Below are 22,517 nucleotides of genomic sequence, written 5' to 3' on the forward strand. Positions count from 1 at the left end.
TACTTAATTACATTCTTCTAATGAAGAGTGTGATGAAGAAACTTCTATTATTATGATTTCAACGAAATAAATATATTTTAAAAAGTTTAATTGTATTTTTATTTAAATATTAAACTAATTTTATTACTTAAAATAAAATACCAAAAATTAAAAATAAGTTAATAGTTACGTTATTGTTTATGAAGTGTAGCCTCCCGGAGTTGCTTTTCACTTGATGAATAGTAGAAAATCTAAATAAATATATTTACCAACAAATTATCAGTAAATATCTATCACCGTCCTATATATAATCGAATTAACAAAAACACCATTTCATAGATTCTATATTTGCATTAATACATAACTTAAAAGATTTAAAAATGTTTTTAATTTTAGACGAATTAAGAATTTTGTATGACAGTGACAGTAATGACAGAATGCTTTTGTATGTAATAATTACTAAATCTGTAAAGTTTTTATTTAAGTTTCATGAATATAATTGCAAAATACTACAGAATTTCACTTTCTGACATAAATTTAATTAACAATAACGTAAATGTATAATATTTTTAATAATTAACGTAAATAACTTTTAAGTTCACTCAAATAAATAATCGATTACTGCCATCGACCACTTATATAAAGTCTCAGTTAATTTGATTAATAATCGCGGCAGGTAAAGAAAAATTCTTCTTTCAGTACAATAAAGTGTTACTTTACTGCCGCAAATGGCGGCAAATGAGTACAATAATGAATCACTTTAGTGACGGATGGCGATAAAATTTATTTAACTTACCTAGTTGTTGTAATTGGGTGGCTAACTGATAGCGAGATTCCAATCTTTTAAATATTATTTTCATTATAATTTCTACATTAGTTCTGCCTAATTCATCCGAATCCATCTAAAACCAAACAAAGTATTGTATTAATAAACAAAAACCACGTTAGCCACATATTTTCCAGTAGCAAATTTGAGAAAATTTAAACATCCTATAAAATTGTCAGCAACATTGTAATATAATACCAATTTTATAACGGGTTTAAATGGTTTTCTCCTAGCATTTAGTGGCTTTAAATTTGTATACCTTGTAGCAGCACTGAAGATGGAATTTTCATTCGGAAAATGTCCTGTGGTGTGGCTCGAAAGGGTTCTTTTAAAATTTCTTGTATAAACTTTATTCAGTAAGGACGTTTAGGTTGGAATAAATTCATTTTCTCGAGAATGGGTGATTTTGGAGATAAATCCCGAAACAGGTTAATTTTTAAATTACTATTTTTTGGCGTATACATATATCACACTAGTGACGTCATCCATCTGAGCGTGATGACGTAATTGATGATTTTTTAAATGAGATTAGGAGTCGTGCCATAGCTCATTTGAAAGGTTATTCAATTCTTTATTCAGTAATACAAACATTAACATAATTGTTGTTGTTTATTTGGGTTTATATGACTGCGGACACTAAATACATTCGTCAATTTTACTATTTTTTCTTTTATTAGTCATTTTTTCGTATCTTATCCTAAAACTAATACTAATAATATGTATTAATCTCTAATAAACAATTCTACTAATAATAATTATTTTTGTATTTTTTTTAATAATTTTTTATAATATATATATTTTTCTCTAAATGATGTTCTCAGAGTTCCACAGCAAAAACTGCAACATTCTTCTTTAGCCCTCTACCTACTTAATTCGAAAGCTTTTTACTATGGACTGTCCAAGTTCGTCATTCATTTTTATTTACATATTTTTTTTTTATTAAATTAGATTTAAATTATTAAATTAAATTTTTAATTATTACATTTTTTTATATATTTTTTGTATATATTTCTTTATATTTTTTTTTCTTTTAACCCATTAGCGCCGAGATTAATAAATTATTGATTTTTTATTATTTTTTGCAATGTTATTAATGAACTGTGTTTAAATAATAAAAAACTTCATAAAATATTTTTTCTGAGATATTTCATTTCTGAGATATTAAGTGTTGCCTTAAAGCAACGCTAGGCGCTCACACTACTTAGTTTTTGTTGAAAATAATAAATCAAAAAATTAAAGCATTTGGGATACAGTAAAGAAGGCAATAAAACAAAAATAGATATTTATTCATAAAAAAATGTAAATTCGGTGTGATTAATTATTCAAATTTACACTATTGAGAGTGAAACGGTGTAAAACAAGAAGTACATAGTCTAATATCACATTTTAAACACATTGTTCTAACGATAGATTTACATGTTTTAGACGCACATCTTCTCTTTTTCCCATCTAGAATATACTGTATCAAATGATTGATGGTGTCAAAACGAATGTCATCCGATACTCGGCTGTCGACAGATGATGTCAAGGAAGACGACGGTCTTCCATTTGTGCTTACAATCTCTCTTGTAAAATCTAGTTGTGATACCTTTTCTCTGCCAGTTTTATTATACAATATCCAACTATTTTGTAACGCAACATCGAGCATCCACGTAAACATTGGCCAATACCATTTTTTGCCACGAATACTGATCCGGTAGCAACTTACATTCTGATCCATTTGGTCAGTTCCTCCCATAAATGTATTATACTTGGCGATCAATTTCGGTCTAGAAACAAGTATGATTCGTTTGAGTTTCTGAGAAAATCTTCTTACTTGACCTACTTCTTGAGTGCCGCAGGATGATGAAATCATTATCCATCCACCGGACATATAATTGTCTCTAGAACAAAAATGATAAAATTTAAAATATAGGTAGTACAAGCGCCTAGCGTTGTTTTAAGGCAACGGCTGGGTTACAACAGGCACTGACAAGTAGTTATTGATCAGTTCATATAAATTATTTAAAATATGTTTTGTTAGAAGTATAATCAACACAAATTTAACATATATAAATAATAAGTTTCATTTATATCGAAATTATGGTACTTACTCAAATCGAATGTCCATTATTTTCAAGTTCTAATATTATACTCAACTTCAAATGCACTGTGCTTTAGGTGCTTTTATGTAGATTATATGCCAAAATTGAAATAAAATACATAGATAGTATACACTAGGCCGGGCCGAAAAAATGTTTTTCTATTTTTTCTATAGGGCTAGTTTCCAAAAGTTGTGACTAGTATTTATATAATCCTATACCAAATTTGGGCTGGTTTAAAAAATAATTAACCGGGCCCCCTGGCCTTAAAAAATTTTTTGGGTCAACATTTTTTTTCAAATTCTTGTACAAGGCTAGTGACTAAAAGTTGGAACTACTATTTATATAATCCTAGATCAAATTTGGGCCGGTTCAAAAAGTAATTAACCGGGCCCCCCGGCCCTTAAAGAATTTTTATTTTCTTAAAAAAAAATGCTAGGGGCTATTAAACAGCTTCTGTTGTCATGTTCTATTGTTAAGCGAAAGACATATAATACGGTCGACAGGAAAAAATACTGAAGCTTTTAAATGCCGTTTTAGAAGGTCTAAACTAAATTTTCAAAGATAGTACAACGCTGATCATCGACAAAAATAAAATTCGAAGAGGAGTTAAGGAAAACAGGCGGCAACTCCAGCGCGAGAATAAAAATTTAAACAAGTCGTTTAAAGGGCTATACTGTGATGCAAGAAAATATCAAACCATGGTCTTCGGAAACGCGAGACGAAATATGAAAACTGAAGACCATATAGCTTTAATCGAAGGACCCGGTAATTTATATTTTTGGTACTTAGCTCTTAGCCAGTCTCATGTCATAGATATTGTCGAAGGAATATCTATTATTATTTACAAAGCTATAATATAGATCTAAGCAGTTTAAGTGTTATGGGATGTGATGGTACAAATGTCAATACGGCTGGAAGGTGGAATCACTGGAATTATAGAAAGGCGAGTGCCTAAACCATTACAACGGAATGTATGCCCGTTGCACGCTACTGAACTTGCCTTGCGATATTTGCTACAAAAACTAGATGCCCACACAAAAGTTCCCTATTCATATTCTGAGCTGATTGGATCCCCTCTACCCCATTGCGAAAAAATGCCTGTTATTAAATTTAAACCCATAGAAGCTATCCTGCCTCTTGTAAACGAAAATGATCTAAGTCCAGATCAACAGTATTTATTCAAACTATATAATTATATAGTTTTCTCCGATTATTACAATAATAATAATTTGAGATGTAATATGTTCTCAAAGTTTGGCAGAGAGAAGTCCAGAGCAGATGGCACAAACACGTTGGTTCACGACAGCGAACCGCATTCTTAGAGTTTATGTAGCTACAACTGATCCTTGTGAAAGCTTAAAGATTTTAGCTGAGTTTGTATTACAAGACAAGTATATTCTTATATGAGGTTTGAGATAAAACTCAGCCAGGCATCTATGGAAATTAATACAGGCCTCGAGAGATTTTCCGAGTAATATCTCATCAATTATCAATAAAGTTATTTAAGACAATGCTTAATTTGCACACCCGGAAGTCTTTCAAATTTGTATGTTAACAGATTCACGTAAACGTATTAGAGATGTTGCTGTCGGAAAAATTTTGAAATATAGGAAGGCTGGTATAATAATTGCGTTTTCATAGTATCCCAAATCCCTAAATCAATTTCGATGCAGAAGATTACATGCATCTCATAGTGGGCGGGTGGAACTCGCCATGCAGCTACCTCAGCGTGATGAGTTCTGGGTTAAATAAATAATAATATACAAAATAATGTTACATATGTCCATAATAGTTCAATGTAACAACCTTTTGTGCCGAATATTGATTCAAGCAAAGAGCTGCACAGTTCACAGCGCAAAAATAGTAAATAAATATGAATTGTTTACCCCTCTTTTTTATTTTTAGCCCTGGGGGCTGGTTAAATTTTTTTAAATCATGATGAAAATTTCTTAACGAGATAGTAGCATCGATATTAATATTTTGGGCACTAGCCCGCCCCAAAAATAAAGCAAAAAAAAATAATTTTTTTAGGCCCCCGGGGGCCCGGTCAAAAATAGTTTAATTCGGCCTATGTTTGGTACACAGTATTAGGACTACCATACACAACTTTTTTTTACTAGCCCGTTTAAAATTTCCCAAAAAAATTTTTTTTGCCCTTTTTCGGCCCGGCCTATTATACACATATGTAGGTATTTAATATTCTTAATATTTATATACTTTTACTTATTTAAAACTGTAGTTACCAGTTATATTTGAACAGTTTTGAAAGGTAATTCCTGGTAAGTTTTGATTTGACACATTTTATTTGACATTATTATTTGTGTTTGTATTGTGCATGTTACCATGGAAACCGCGATTCTACGTATGGAACCCGTGAGAAAAAATATTTCTCATTGCAATGGCCGACTTTTTTTTTCACAGCCTGAGAAATTGTTCGTTTTGAATGTATGCAAGTAGTGAGAGAAGTTGCACATTGTATAGCATCCATAGAAAAATGAATTTATTCCAACCCAAACGTCCTCATTGTATATTACATATTAGTGATTTTGCCCGTCGCCATGCGACGGGGAATACAATCAATTGCCGTCTACCTACAGTCACTGCACTCAATTTTTGTGACATCCTCCTATTTTATCGTATCTCCTTCCAATTTTGTTGACACCCTCCATTTTACTGATTCCCTCATTTTTTTCTGACACTCTCCAATTTTATCTTACACCCTCCATTTTTTTCTGACTCTTATTTTTTTATATATTTTTTTTTATTTTATAACTCAAGAAGAACTGGATTGATTTCGCTACTTTTTATTTTGAAATATTTGTAGAAGTCTAAAGAAGAAGACCTTTACAATATCTCAAGAATATCTCTATTTTTGTCAATATCAAAAATTAATACACAGAAAATATTTTTATAATTAAAAATAATTTTATCTGCTCTATCTCATATTATGTATAAGTTTTTAGTTTGTGAAAACTGCCATTATAAATAGCAGTGCGTGAAGGATTTAAAGTGTGCGTGAAGTAACAATATAGACGCATGTTGAGGATTTCCTGGATAGACAGAGTTACCAACGAAGAAGTTCTACATAGAATGGGTAAAAAGCGCGAACTAGTCGTAACCATAAAACGTCGCAAACTGGAATACCTGGGCCATATAATGCGCAATGAACAACGATATGACCTACTTCGGACCATACTTCAAGGTAAAGTGCATGGGAAAAGAGGTCCAGGACGAAGAAGAATATCCTGGCTGCATAACCTGCAAAAATGGTTTAACTTAACCACTACCGGACTTTTCAGGGCAGCAGTCAACAAAGTCAGAATAACCATGTTAGTGTCCAACATCCGTAACGGATAGGCACCATAAGAAGAAGAAGAAGTAACAATGTATTTTAAATGGGATTTACTTTTTCGCATTGTTTTTTGGCACACTTTCATATAATCAAATATCCTTAACTTTCGCGTTGTCATAGTAATGACATGTGATCAATAAATTACAACAAAAGTTTTGACAGTTTTGTGGTTTGAAAGAAGTTAGAATTTTTAAATGTCAAAGTTCTAAAAATTTTCCAACTATTTTTCAACATTTTCTCTGCGATTAAGTTGAAAATTCATGTTTGTGCATTAATGCAATACATTTTAATAATCATAAAAATGAAACAATGCTAAACGCCATATTTAGATCAATCAAAGTGCCAAAATTATGGATTTCACGGGAAACGTAAAAAAATTAAATACATAGACCCCAAGTTAGTCGCAGTTTTAGTGACGTAAATCTAAAGGAATATAATATAACTGTGTGTATGGTTCTTTTCATGAGGATTTTTCAGTGCGTCACAAATGATAGCAAAAAAGGTAAGTCCGTGATAATATACATTTATAACATTTATTCTAACATGAAATTTTAGTTAAATCTGACAGTTGTCAAATTTTATTTGCAATTGGGCATAAAAACAAATCAATTGTCTTTATTGCATTTATAAAATGGTATTTTCTTTGATTTGTATAGTCTTATAAATTGTACAGATTATATTCGTAGATATATTATATAATTAGTAAATAATGTTTTTTCTATTATAGCGCCATCTATCGACAACTAGAATAATCACCGAACTAGAATAATTACCAAAGTACTCATGCCTCTTTTTCTGGCATACACAATTTAATGCGTTAGAAAGAAATCGAAAAACTGTGACGCACTGAAAAATGCTCATGAGAAAAAGCATATATGACAATAACATTGTTTTTGGTATTTTCTTTACAATTTCATCACATCGCACCCTCAGTGCAAAACTGTTGTAAGTCAAAAATTTTATGAAAATGAAGAAATCATGCCATTCGCTTGTAAACATGCATGTCTATCCCGTGTAAAACTTTAGTAACTTTCGAATGCTCAACCTAATGCTAAATATCACAACTCTCACACCGACATTAGCACAGCGATAAAGGCACAAAGATAAACAAAATCGTCTTTATCTCGAAACTTACTTATTTTGACTTACTGCAGTCTTGCACTGAGGGTGCGACATGTTCGCACCTTTTAAATCTTCTTTGTACTTCTAAAAATGTTTTAAAATCGAAATTAGCCAGTTCCATTCAGTCATTCTGGAGCTGCTATTAAAATGGTATAACAAAATAAAATGACGTTTGTTAAACGTCATTCAATGTTTACATAGCGAAACCGCACCGGACAGACTGCGTGACTTGTCGCATTAGGATTTTATAATATTAGATACTTACTTTTTTATTAAGAAAATCTCTTCCGCATACTCTTTGAGCCCAATGGTATGCGTATCCGATCTGTGGCACTAACGATTGAAAAGAAGTAAGTCCGATCTTCTTAATCTGAAATTTCGTTATTGGATTTGGACTTTCTAGGCCATTATCATCTTCTACCAACTCACTCAGAAGGTTCTCTCCGGTTAACACTTCCCTAGCTGAGTTGCCAGTTATTTTACATGCTGAGCAGTTCGTGCTGGACATGACTGTAATGATTTTTAATTTTATTAGGTAGGAAAACTTGATAGTCAGCAAAGGACCATCCTTTAACTTTGCCACTATTTGAACTTGTAAGGGATGTGATTCTAAAAGCTTTTTTCTTTTTTCTTCCATCGGATCTATCTGTTGCACCGACCTCCTGTGACGTCGTTTTTTAATTTCAACGACTTCCTAAAGAAAAAAAGCAATCAAAATGTTATTAGTTTAGGAATCAAAGGTTTTCACCTCGCAATTTTTACAGAATAGATCGATTTGCTTGAAAATTTGAGAAGTAGTAGATAGTCCAAGAATCAAAATCTCCATCATGCCGAAATGCGCTTTTACGATGGGGGTAGTTGCCGCCCCATCTCGGGGGTGGAATTTTGTTATTATATTTTGACCGCAAAAATTGGCGAAAAAATGAATTCTAAGCAAAAAATGTTCTATACATTTTTCTGATAAAATTAATAGTTTTCTATTTATTCGCTATCGGAAGTGTTAGTTTTATATCGAAAAAATCAATGTTTATAATCAGTTTTCTGCTAATAACTCAATAGACATTCGTTGTATCAAAACAACTCCAATTAACAAAAATGTACCTGTTGAAAAAATAAACAAAATGTTTTTTTTTTAATTTTCTTTAAGACTAATAGTAACCGAGCTATACCCGCTTTATTATAGGTTAGCTCTTCTTTGTCAAATGTTAAATTTTGGAGTCTCAAAGTCAAAAGACGAGAAAACTATGCATTTTCCAGGATAACTTATAGAAACTGATTTAAACTATTTAAAAAGATCTATCTTTAAAAATAAAAAAGTCTAGCGAAAAAATTGAGTGAAAGTCAGTCCTATATTTTTCAACCCTCTAATTAAAATTTGCCGTTGACCTTATTCAGTCGTCTTTATTTATGTATTATTAATAGATTTTAGAAGTTTGACCAGCTTAGAATGATTAGTTTAAAAAAAATTGAAGGCACTCGTGGGAGTGTCGACAGAAGTGAAAACTTCTTATAGTAAATAAATTACGAGCTCAATGCTTTTTCCCCATCCAAAAATAAGTGCTATACCTATATCATATACGCGATGCGTATGCCCTATGCTATGTATGTATACATACTTCTTCTTCTTAACGTGCCCTATCAAGTCCCCTTGACGTTGGCAATTAACATGGCGAAACTGTCTCTGTCTCGAGCTATTCTAAATAGGTGTTCTGCTTTCTTTATTCCTGTCCACTCCCGGATATTCTTCAACCAAGAAGCCTGCTTTCTACCAATTCCTCTGCGTCCTTCGATTTTACCCATCATAATAAGTTGAAGAATATTATACCGGTCTCCCCTTACTACGTGTCCAAAATAGGCCATCTTTCTATATTTGATGTTATCAAGCACACAATACATATGTATACATACACATAATTTATATACGTCCAAAATTTATTTCAGCGAAGTGATGACGGTCGCAAATTCAATACCTTTTTCCATCCAAAAAGTGCAAAACGTCCCTAAAGAAATTTTCAATTCAAAAATTTATTTCGTCGAAGCGATGACGGTCGCTAATTTAATAGTTTTCTCATCCAAAAAGTGCACAACGTCCCTTAAGAAGTTTTTACTTCAAATATTTATTTCGTTGAAGCGATGACGGTCGCTAATTTAATACTTTTTCCCATCCAAAAAGTGCACAACGTCCCTAAAGAAGTTTTACTTCAAAAATTTATTTCGTCGAAGGGATGACGGTCGCGATGACGGTCCCTAATTCAATACTTTTCCCCCATCCAAAAAGTTCACAACGTCCCTAAAGAAATCTTCACTTCAAAAATTTATTCCGTAGAAGCGATGACGGTCGCTAATTTAATAATTTTCCCCATCCAAAAAGTACACAACGGCCCTCAAGAAGTTTTCACTTAAAAAATTTATTTCATCGAAGCGAAGACGGTCGCTAATTTAATACTTTTTTCTACCCAAAAAGTGCACAACATTCCTAAAGAAGTTTTTACTTCAAAAATTAATTTCGTCGAGGCGATGACGGTCGCTAATTTAATAATTTTTCCCCATCCAAAAATTGCATAACGTACCTCAAGAAGTTTTTATTTCAAATATTTATTTCGTCGAAGCGATGACGGTAACTAAATCCAATATTTTTCCTCCGTCCAAAAAGTGTACAACGTCCCTAAAGAAATCACTTCAAAAATTTATTTCGTCGAAGCGATGACGGTCGCTAATTTAATATTTTTCCCCATCCAAAAAGTGCACAACGTCCCTAAAGAAGATTTCACTTCAAAAACTTATTTTATCGAAGCGATGACGGTCGCTAATTTAATACTTTTTTCCATCCAAAAAGTGCACAACGTCCCTAAAGAAGTTTTTACTTCAAATATTTATTTCGTCGAAGAGATGACGGTCGCTAATTTTTTACTTTTTCCCATCCAAAAAGTGCACAACGTCCCTAAAGAAGTTTCCATTTCAAAAATTTATTTTGTCGAAGTGATGACGGTCGCTAATTTAATAATTTCTTCCCATCCAAAAAGTGCACAACGTCCCTCAAGAAGTTTTCACTTCAAAAATTTATTTCTTCGAAGCGATGACGGTCGCTAATTTAATACTTTCTCCCCATCCAAAAAGTGCACAACGTTCCTCAAGAAGTTTTTACTTCAAAAATTTATTTCGTCGAAGCGATGACGGTCGCTAATTTAATATTTTTCCCCATCCAAAAAGTGCACAACGTCCCTAAAGAAGTTTTCACTTCAAAAACTTATTTCATCGAAGCGATGACGGTCGCTAATTTAATACTTTTTTCCATCCAAAAAGTGCACAACGTCCCTAAAGAAGTTTTCACTTCAAATATTTATTTCGTCGAAGAGATGACGGTCGCTAATTTTTTACTTTTTCCCATCCAAAAAGTGCACAACGTCCCTAAAGAAGTTTCCATTTCAAAAATTTATTTTGTCGAAGTGATGACGGTCGCTAATTTAATAATTTCTTCCCATCCAAAAAGTGCACAACGTCCCTAAAGTTTTCACTTCAAAAATGTATTTCGTCGAAGCGATGACGGTCGCGATGACAGTCGCTAATTCAATACTTTTTCCCCATCTAAAAAGTGCACAACGTCCCTAAAGAAATTTTCACTTCAAAAATTTATTTCGTCGGAGCGATGACGGTCGCTAATGTAATACTTTTTCCCCATCCAAAAAGTGCACAACGTCCCTCAAGAAGTTTTCACTTCCAAAATTTATTTCTTCGAAGCGATGACGGTCGCTAATTTAATACTTTCTCTCCATCCAAAAAGTTGCACAACGTCCCTAAAGAAGTTTTCACTTCAAAAATTGATTTCTTCGAAGAGATGACAGTCGCGATGACGGTCGCCAATTTAATACATTTTCCCATCCAAAAAGTGCACAACGCCCTAAAGAAGTTTTCACTTCAATAAATATGCGTACAAAATTTATTATTTCATCGAAGCGAAGACGGTCGCTAATTTAATACTTTTTTCTATCCAAAAAGTGCACAACATTCCTAAAGAAGTTTTCACTTCAAAAATTTATTTCGTCGAAGCGATGACGGTCGCTAATTTAATAATTTTTCCCCATCCAAAAATTGCACAACGTACCTCAAGAAGTTTTTATTTCAAATATTTATTTCGTCGAAGCGATGACGGTCGCAAATTTAATATTTTTCCCCATCCAAAAAGTGCACAACGTCCCTAAAGAAGTTTTCACTTCAAAAACTTATTTCATCGAAGCGATGACGGTCGCTAATTTAATACTTTTTTCCATCCAAAAAGTGCACAACGTCCCTAAAGAAGTTTTCACTTCAAATATTTATTTCGTCGAAGAGATGACGGTCGCTAATTTTTTACTTTTTCCCATCCAAAAAGTGCACAACGTCCCTAAAGAAGTTTCCATTTCAAAAATTTATTTTGTCGAAGTGATGACGGTCGCTAATTTAATAATTTCTTCCCATCCAAAAAGTGCACAACGTCCCTAAAGTTTTCACTTCAAAAATGTATTTCGTCGAAGCGATGACGGTCGCGATGACAGTCGCTAATTCAATACTTTTTCCCCATCTAAAAAGTGCACAACGTCCCTAAAGAAATTTTCACTTCAAAAATTTATTTCGTCGGAGCGATGACGGTCGCTAATGTAATACTTTTTCCCCATCCAAAAAGTGCACAACGTCCCTCAAGAAGTTTTCACTTCCAAAATTTATTTCTTCGAAGCGATGACGGTCGCTAATTTAATACTTTCTCTCCATCCAAAAAGTGCACAACGTCCCTCAAGAAGTTTTCACTTCAAAAATGTATTTCTTCGAAGCGATGACGGTCGCTAATTCAATACTTTTTTCCCATCTAAAAAGTGCACAACGTCCCTAAAGAAGTTTTCACTTCAAAAATTTATTTCTTCGAAGAGATGAGAGTCGCGATGACGGTCGCCAATTTAATACATTTTCCCATCCAAAAAGTGCACAACGTCCTAAAGAAGTTTTCACTTCAATAAATATGCGTACAAAATTTATTTCGTCGAAGAGATGACGGTCGCGAAATAAATCATTTTTCCCCATCCAAAAATAGGTTTTACATTTATTTTAAATTTAAATACGTCTATACAATTTATGTATACATACACATAATATAAATAAAATCAATGGGAAAAACCCAATAATATAAATACGTACAAAATTTATTTCGCCGAAGAGATGACAGTCGCGATGACGGTCGCGAAATAAATCCTTTTTCCCCATCCTAAAATAGGTTTTACATTTACTTTAAATTTAAATACTTCTATACAATTTATATATACATACAAATACTATATAGCATAACCGACGACGGTCGCATATGACCGGGAGAAAATAGGGGATAGAAAGTAAATGAATAATATATTACATTTATATGATATTGAATGTTTTTAATTTCCCTGTTCCATCCTGGAAGAAGTAAGCAACTAGGAACACTAGAAGCCACAAATCACAGGTATTGTATCAAATACAAAATTGGCCCTGAGAATAAATTTTATTGGAGTATTTAATTTGAGTTTAGTTTTGTTTTACATAGAATAGGCAGTGATTAAAGTAATTGAATAATTAATTAAATTAATAATTTGCTAATAAATCTAAATAAGAGATAAAGTAGAGCATAACAGTATATATTTTTTTTTACAAATCATGAATGAACTTATTTTCAAAATTTCAAAATAAAATGTGGGTAAGGTGAACTTAATCCCAAATCTTTAAGCAAATCGGTCTATTCTGTAAAAATTGCGAGGTTCTGCCCTATTTAAAGCTTCGTTTCTTGGAGTATATGTAAAAATAGCAATACCTCTATTTCTGCGGCATCCTGTTCAGTCTCTGGGGTGTCAGACTCATCGTCATTAGCGAATCCCATTCCAATTTTTAAATCTTTCCATCGGTTAGCTTCCTCTTCGTCGCCGATGATTTCCACATCGAGATTAATATCGTAAACGACTTTATAAGAGACGACGTTGACATAGAATATGTATAAGGGGTCTGGTAGAAGATAAGCTAGTTTATGTTCAACCCTCAGGCCGCTCGGAGACATTTCCAAATGATCTTGAAGCGGCTTGGTGGCGTTGATTACATTGACAAGTAGCGGTGTGAGGGCGGTTAGCTTGTCTTTTCTTAATAACAGATCTGGAAAAAAATATTGTAGAAATATTAAACAACGTTTTTTAATATTTGTTCATTATGTTCAATTTAAGTTAAAGTTCGGCCAGGAAATGAAGCATTTTGGCTCGCAATATTTTCGTCCAGCATGGATTTACTTGAAATTTTCACAGAAGGTAGGGAATAGACCAAGGATCATTTTGTATATCATGCCGCTGTACGCTAAAACCTTGGAGGTGGTTGCCACCCCATCTTGGGGGGATTTTTCATTACATTTTAACCATGGAAATCGATGGAAAAAGTCCAAGATTCTAAGAAAAAATGATCTTTACATTTTCTTCGTAAAACTAATTTCGAATTATTCGCTGTTGAAAGTATCAATTTTTCGACGAAAATATCGACTTCTTTAGAGGTTTTTTTGAGAATAACTCGAAAAATATGGATTTAATAAAAAAAACTGTAGATATCAAAATTTTATCTTTTAGAAACACAAACAAAATTCTTTTTTTATAATTTTTCTACGACCAATACAAATCGAGATACGGCATGTTAAAGGTTAGCTTTTTTCGTCAAATGCATAATTTGAAATATTCAAAGCCAAATAACGGGAAAACTTTGCATTTTTCGAGTAAAAGTTACCGAATCTTTTTTCAAGTAGTATACAATTAGACCTTAAAAAATAGTTTCTAGCATAAAAATTGAGCAACTTATGATCAAAATAAGGTCGGTACCTACTTTTTTCTACAAAAAAATGAGTGAAAACAATCCCAACTACCCCACTAATTAAAATTGATCTTCACCCTTCTGTAATTGTTTTTATACAGCGTGTCGCAAAAGTAGCGGAACGGTCGAATATTTCGCGAACTAAACATCGGATCGAAAAACTGAAAAACACGTTTTCAATAGTTTTTAAAAATCTATATAATGACACCAAACGCGATCCCCCACTCAACCCCCTGAAGGTGGGGTGAGGGGTAACTTAAAAATCTTAAATGGAAACCCCCAGTTTTTATTGCAGATTTGGATTCTTTATGTAAAAGTAAGCAAGTCTTATTTGAGACATTTTTCGAATTGTAGATAGATGGCGCTATAATCGTAAAAAACAATTTATTGTGATTCCATAGGTAAATTATAGAAACGCTCTAATATTTCGAGAAATACATTTTCAAATGAAAAACGAAAAACCACATACTTAATATTTTTCAAAATCCTATCGAATAACACCAAACATGAGCCTCCACCCCTCCCCCAACCGGTAGGGTGGGGGTTAACTTTAAAATGTTAAATGGCGACCTATATTTTTTATTGCAGATTTGGATTAATCATGAAAAACTAAGTAACATTTATTTGAAACATTTTTTAGAATTGTTGATAGATGGCGCTATAAATGTAAAAAGACGATTTATTAGCGCCATCTATCAACGATTCTAAAAATTGTTTCGAATAAATGTTGCTTAATTTTTCATGAAGAATCCAAATCTGCAATAAAAAATGTGAGTTGCTATTTAAGATTTTAGAGTTACCCCCACCCCACCTCCAGGTTGTGGAGTGGGGGCCGTGTTTGGTGCCATTCGATAGGTTTTTGAAAAATATTAAATACGTATTTTTTTATTTTTTATTTGGAAGTGTATCTCTCAAGATATTAGACCGTTTCTATTATTTATCTACGACATCAGGATTAATGGTTTTTTTTATTATAGCGCCATCTATCCATAGTTCAAAAAAATATCTCGAATAAAAGTTGCTTAATTTTACGTAAGGAATCCAAATCTGAAATAAAAACTAGAGGTTACCATTTAAGATTTCAAAGTTATCCCCCACCTCACCTCTAAGGGGTAGAGCGGGGGTCGTGTTTTTTGTCATTCGATAGATTTTTAAAAATTATTGAACACATATTTTTCAGTTTTTCGATACTATGTTTATTTCGAGAAATATTCGACCGTTCCGCTACTTTTGGGACACCCTATATATGTATTATCAATACACCCAAGAAGTTTGACCTGTTTAAAAGACCTAATTTTAGAAAAATTGGAGTTTAAAGATAAAGTGATTTTTTGCAATTTCGTATTTTTCATCCTTTTCTTCAAAATATCTCCGAAAATACGGGAGATACGAAAAAAATGATACAGTACAAAATTGTAGCTATTTTAGTAGCTAAAATTTCCTTGTACATAGATTTTTTACAGTGAATATTTAGCGAGGTATAGCTATTCAAAACCTCTATTTACTAGCAAACACCCCCTTATTCGAGCTCTTTAAACTCATCCCACTTAAAAACTAAGGTATCTTACGGAATTTAATTTACATAGTCTTATAGTTCTTCAAAAAACTCTACAAAATCATTTTTGAAAAAACTTTTTATCACCAAAATGAAGGAGCTATGTTTATAAAACGAATTTTTTTTTCGAAAAATTCGGATAGCCCGCTTGGAAGTGTAATAGAGTATTTTTAATGTATATAATACCACAGAACCAGTTTTTCGACAGTAAAATATTTCATTAAAGCCACAACAAAAAATAGTGGAGTCAAACTATCTTCCCTTCTAACCACTGTTGGCTTGGAAATGAAAACATCCGAGCAACAGATTGGGGGTGGTATTTTAAAGAAGGTTATTTACATCCAGAGCTGGGCAATACCCGAGTACAAGTACCCGAATTTTATACTCTAAGTACATTTTGGGTACTCAGTACCCAGTACCCGAGTACATTTTCAATAAAGTACTCGGTACTCGTACCCGTAGCGTATTCCGAGTACTTTTTGTAAGTCTAAACTGACTTGTCGTTGCATGCGGGACAGCAAATTAAAAGCAACACGCAAAACGCCGTTTTCAGTATCAGTACATTTGCGAAGTAAAGTAAACGCCTATTTTCTTATGCCATAATAATTAATAGCCCTCGAAGAAATGCTCTGAAGAACTGATGAAACTTTGAAAAATTGGTTATCTTAAAAGCCAATAAAATTAATCAGAGAGTGTGAGTGGTGTTATACTGATTAAAGTAAAACCTGTGTTACCGGCCACCTGTACTTACGGCCGGTTTCAAAATTCCCCAAACTAATTATATCTATATTCCCTTATTTATGACCTGCTACTTACGGTCACCTCACCTCTATAATACGGACGCGGTCAAATAATCACATATTTTTAAAACCCATTTTATAGAAATTGAATGTGAATGTCGGCCAACATAATTTTTTTAAAATAATTTTGTCTATTTGTTGATGGAAATTCCCAGTACTATTTATTAATAGGACCTATTGTATCTACCTAAACAGGAGATTAAATAACCTGCACCGGGTCGGTGGTCACAAGGTTCTTAAAATCCTATAATAAAATGTCGTAAAAGCGTTGTAAAATAGAAACGTTTGTCACTATTTATAAGCTTTGATTTAAATTCACAAAGGTTGGCCGAAAAATATGGTGTTGTAAAAACTCAAATTATCAAAGGATATAAAAAAATAAAAGTGAGTTGAAAAGTTCTTTAAAAAAAGCTTAACATCAATCTGTTTTTTTTTTCGTAGTATAGTATGTACCTACCTAGTTTTGTTTTATATTAGGATATTAAAGTAGTTTTAGTAGCTTTTTTATTTTATTATCAGCATCAACCACTTTGGGTTATTAGCTGTACTGTCATTAATACATGGTTACTTAAATCTAATAACATTTTGGCTATTACATAAGTTCACATTTAGGTAACAATATAATTTACAAATTAAGAATTATAAAATGTTAACAGTGGTTATAGTTTGCTTAAAACATTAATGTCTTTCAAATAATTAAACAAATGTGTAAGCTTACAGTGTGATCCTAAGACTGCTTTTATATTGAGAGGTATGGAGTGTTTTTGTCTTTCATTAAGATATTTAGGACACTCTATTAATATATGTGTTACATTGATGTCGCAATTACACAGGTCACAAATAGGGCGATTTGACTTAGAGATTAGGTAGCTGTGAGTAAGTCTGCTATGCCCTATGCGTAAACGATTTAGCTTCACAAACAGCTGGCGATTTAGGTCTATCTCACACCAAGGTTCAATTGAGGGCTTTATTGTGTGTAGAGATGATTGTGAAAGATTCCATTCGTTTTCCCATTTGTTTAACACTTTTTCTTTAAGGAATGGTTTGTAATCGGAAACAGGCACTAAGTTCACTAACACTGAAGACGCACTGTGTATTGCTTCTCTGGCATGGAAATCTGCTTTTTCGTTTCCTTGAAGTCCAATGTGTGATGGAACCCATATAAAGCTTACTTGCTGCATCATGTTCTTCAGTAAATGTAATTGTTCTTTTATTAAAATACTTATAGGATTACTTGTATATAACTGTTCTATCGTATGTAATGCACTGAGTGAGTCGGTAATTATGACAGATTTTGGAATTTTTTGAGTACGAATGTGAATGAGGGCTTGCAGAATTGAATATAGTTCTCCAGAGTAAATACTGCAAGTGGAAGATAATTTAAATTGTAATATAGTGTTTGAATCTACAACTGCCGATCCCACACCATCAGCAGTCTTAGATGAATCTGTATAAATATAACAATGATCTGGGAAAGAAGCAAGTATGTTGAGAAAAGATTGATTAATTGTTGCATGGGGGGTATCAAGCTTATTGTATTTAGAAAGAGTTAGATCACATATTGCAGGAGGAAAGGTCCAGGGCGGAGGAGTAACTGTATTTGTCTGATTAAAAAATTTTGGGAATTGAATATTATTGAGAGAGAGATATTTTCTGATTCTCTCGTAAAAGGGGGGGTTAGTTCTTTTTTTATTTACATAAGTTTCTTTGAAACGTTCTGCAATAGTGTGGTGGAAAGTGGGATGCGATTCTATTGCATATATGGATGATGCGTAGGCTAATGACAAGTACATTCTTCGGAAATATAAAGGTGGTTCTCCGGTTAAACATTGTAAACTATTAATGGGGCTAGTACAGAATGCTCCTGTGGCTATTTTTAATGCTGTATTTTGTATGACTTCTAGTTGAGCAAGAAGTGTCTTCTTTGCAGATGAGTATACAATTGATCCATAATCGAGTTTGGATCGTACTAGAGATTTGTAAATAAGAATCAAACTTTTACAATCTGAAGCCCAATTACGATTACACAGTGTACGCATTAAATTGAGACCAGATTGACAGGATTGTTTAATGTGCATAATGTGGTACTTCCAAGATAGTTTTTTATCAAAGATCATTCCTAGAAATTTTAAGTGTTCCACATAAGTTAAGTTGTTTCCATATAACTGAAGATCTGGAGTTGTAGACTGCCGTTTTTTTGAAAATAAAATACATTTAGTTTTGGTTGTAGAGAATTGCAATCCTACAGCTTTCGACCAGTTTTCAAGGTGATTTAATGCACATTGTAAATTTTTCTGTATAGAAAGAATATTTTTTCCTCTTGAATATATATCTAAATCGTCAGCGTATAATCTCGCTTTAACAAGTTGTGGAAAGTTTTCTAAGATTTTGTTTATTGCTACTAAGAATAGTGTTGAACTAATAACAGATCCTTGAGGTGTTCCATTTGTTTGGTCTTTAGTGCTGGATAGTGTACCATTTATCTTAACCTTAAATTGTCTCTTACTAAGAAAATTTTGAATGAAATATAGCATGTTACCTTTGACGCCCCACTGACTTAGTGTGTTAAGAATGTCGTATCTCCAAGCCATGTCAAACGCTTTTGTTATATCGAAAAAAACCGCAAGACATTCCTGTCCAATTGCAAACGATTCATTTATCTCGGATTCTAGGTCAATTAAATTATCTATAGTGGATCTGTTCCTGCGAAAGCCGCTTTGTTCATTGATTATTAATTTATTATTTTCCAAAAACCACCTTAGTCTATTATTCACCATTTTTTCCAAGATTTTACACATTGTGTTGGTAAGCGAAATTGGCCTATAGGATTCGGGATCAGTTCGTGGTTTATTTGGTTTTAGTAATGGAACTATTATCGCCTGCGTCCATTTTGTGGGAAACTCATTATTAGTCCAAATTCTGTTGTATAGGTTAAGAAGATATTGTTTTCCATTATCTGGTAGATTTTGTAAGAAACTAACAGGAATATCGTCTGGTCCTGGCGCCGATTTTTTGCTGGTACTTAAAGAGTGATTAAGCTCTTCCATGGTAAATGTTATATTAAGAGGATTATCTTCAATGCAATTAAAATCTATTAATTTATTTTCCGAAATCATCTTGGTATTGATAAATTCTTTAGAAAAGTTGTTATTGCTGGAGTTCATTTCAAATTGTTTTGCTAATAAATCTGCTATTTCGTTATTAGATGTTACTATCTGTTTGTTATTGCATAGAAATGGAATCTTTTTATAGGTATTACTTCCAGATATTTTTCTAACTTTTTCCCATACGGTGCTTATAGGCATAGTGGAATTAATAGAGGACATAAATTCTTGCCAAGATTTTTTTCTGTTCTTTTTAGTTATATATCTAGCTTGAGCCCGTAACTTCTTATATTCTATAGTATTTTCAAGTGTTTTGTGACGTTTCAATTTGTTAAAGGATTTTTTATATTTCTTTATTATATCAGTACACTCTGCGTTCCACCATGGTAATGAATTTCTTTTATGTAGAGTTTGTGTTTTACCTATATGATTTTCACCGGCAAGATGGATTAATGATATAAACGAATTCAAAAGTTCATCTATATGATGATTTTCGGTGACTTCTTTTAAGCTATGGCAGTTCTGTTGAATATACTTTTTGAATAAATACCAATCGGCTTTCTTTAGATTCCATTTTGGAATTGGGGTTGTATTAGTATCTTCATAATTACTGTTAAAAGAGACTTTAATAGGATAATGATCACTTCCAAATAAAAACGGAATTACATCCCATGAAAACTTTGCTGACAGTACAGGATCACATAATGACAGGTCGATAGCTGATGAAGTACCTGTATGAATATTATATCTTGTTGATTGTCCATCATTTAGTACGTTTAGGTTTTTTGAGGTAATTATGTTTTCTAAAATTTTGCCCTTGGAATTTATTCCAAGAGATCCCCATATTGGATTATGGCTGTTAAAATCACCAACGATTATTCTGGGAGTGGGAATCTGATCTAATACATCTGAAATATCTGCTTCTGTGATAGGTAAGTCAGGTGGAATATAAATATTACAGATATTCATTTTTTGTGGAAAGGACACTGATACTCCTACTACTTCTAAATTACTATTGATTACTAATGCTTCTGATTCATATTTTTTGTTAACATACGTAACAACTCCTCCACTAGCGATATTTGCGTTGTCTCGGTTTTTATGGAAACAAGAATAATTCTTCATGTCATAACTATGATATCCTTTAAAGTTTGTTTCTTGTAAACATATTATTGATGGTGAGATTATTGAACATAAATGTTTAAGCATTTCTAAACGGGGATAAAACCCGTTAACATTCCATTGTAGTATCGGTTCGAAGATTTTAGTTTATTTCTGGAGCTGAATTTGTCGAACAATCACTATCTTGATAAGCGGGATCGTCTAGCATTTTTTCGATTTTGTTTATTAATTTAGTGCATTTAGTTTTCATGCTTTTTTCTGTAAAATATGGCTTAATTGTTGTTAACATGTAAATAAAGTTGGGTATATCCGTTGTGTATGTTTGTAATAAACTAATGGGATCAGTCGAGCTAGTATAATTTTCAAAAAAGTCAAGTGTTTGTTCATATGTTAAGTTAAAATTATTTGACGTATCGTGAAATACTGTTTTTGTTGGCATCATTATTTCCTGAATTGATCTGGTAGATTCAGTTTGCTTTTTTTGTTTCTTTTTGGTTTGTGTTGGTACTTTAAATTCTTTATTTAATTCTTCAGTGGGAGATGGAGTAGTATTAATTTCCGAAATTGTTCTCTTATTGGTCGTTGACTGATCCTTAGATATACAATTAGTTTCCATAATTAATACGGGGGGCATTAAATTAGTATCTGTTTGTTGGTTAAGTGAAGGTTCGGCACTAGAATTACTGACTGGATGATTTGGTTCCATTTCTAGGGGTGATGGAATAGACTTGGGGGATTCTTGTGGTTGTTGTTGTATTGGTTGTTGTTGTATTGGTTGTGGTTGTATTGGTTGTTGTTGTATTGGTTGTTGTTGTTGTATTGGTTGTTGTTGCATTGGTTGTTGTTGTATTGGTTGTTGTTGTATTGGTTGTTGTTGTATTGGTTGTTGCGGTTGGTGTTGGATATGAGAGGAATCATTTTGTTGATTATGATTTGAACAATTTGCTGCAACGTGACCTGTGTTCTTACAGATAAAACATGAAGGTTTATCTAAACTTAAATATATGCGATACGAAGTTTGATCATATGTCATTAAGAAAGAAGAGGGAAGGTCTATATCTACAAGTGGTTGAATATAAGTTTGTCTTCTAAAACTGAGGACGTGTTGAAATTCTGGAAGTTGACTACCGATTCTAAGGAAGGTTAAAGGTGACATTAATTTAAGACCAAATTTGGTTAACTCATTCTCTATTAGAATATGTGGAATAGAAGGGCAAACACCCGATAGTAACAGTCTTTCGTTTGGAGTTATCAATTTTCGTGCTTTTAGATTTTCGCCTTTAATTGTTATTTCTGCTGGACCGGACATAAATTTTTCCACCAGGGATTCGCTGGAGAGATAAATACATATTCTGTTATTTGATAGCCTTGATGAAAATAAAATATTCCGTGGATGAACAACTTCACCAAGTGCTATTAAGTACTCTTCTATTTTAGTATCAGGTAGCGAATTAAATAAAATTGCTTGCAGCTTTGAAGGAAATTGAATTGAAGAAGCATTGTTAAGCACAGTTGAATATGAGGTTTTGTTTTGAGGTTGTTGATGATCTTCAGTCATGATTGTTGACAAATTAGTTAGGTCGGATCTGGTATCATTTGGTATACTCATTAGTAATTATAAACCAGTTTCAGAACCAGAACTAGTTCCGAGAACTGGCCTTTCGGCCGTCACTTAACCTTACAAACGGTATGCTTTGTAATGTTTTGAATAAATAAATAATAAAAACTCACTGGTT

General features: G+C 32.7%; 1 protein-coding gene across 2 annotated transcripts in view; it reads right to left on the reverse strand.

The window, feature by feature from the left end:
* LOC126881925 (THO complex subunit 5 homolog) overlaps nucleotides 1-22,517 on the reverse strand; it is a 91,016-nt gene that overhangs the window by 26,244 nt on the left and 42,255 nt on the right. For both annotated transcript variants that reach the window (XM_050646661.1, XM_050646662.1), the window contains exons 6-8: nucleotides 13,173-13,504; nucleotides 7,629-8,057; nucleotides 776-881 (exon numbers count right to left, since the gene is read on the reverse strand). In XM_050646661.1, the coding sequence (XP_050502618.1) occupies nucleotides 776-881; nucleotides 7,629-8,057; nucleotides 13,173-13,504 (867 nt within the window). The remainder of the gene's footprint in view (nucleotides 1-775; nucleotides 882-7,628; nucleotides 8,058-13,172; nucleotides 13,505-22,517) is intronic.

Source organism: Diabrotica virgifera, chromosome 3, assembly GCF_917563875.1.
Source record: "Diabrotica virgifera virgifera chromosome 3, PGI_DIABVI_V3a".
Lineage (NCBI taxonomy): Eukaryota > Metazoa > Arthropoda > Insecta > Coleoptera > Chrysomelidae > Diabrotica > Diabrotica virgifera.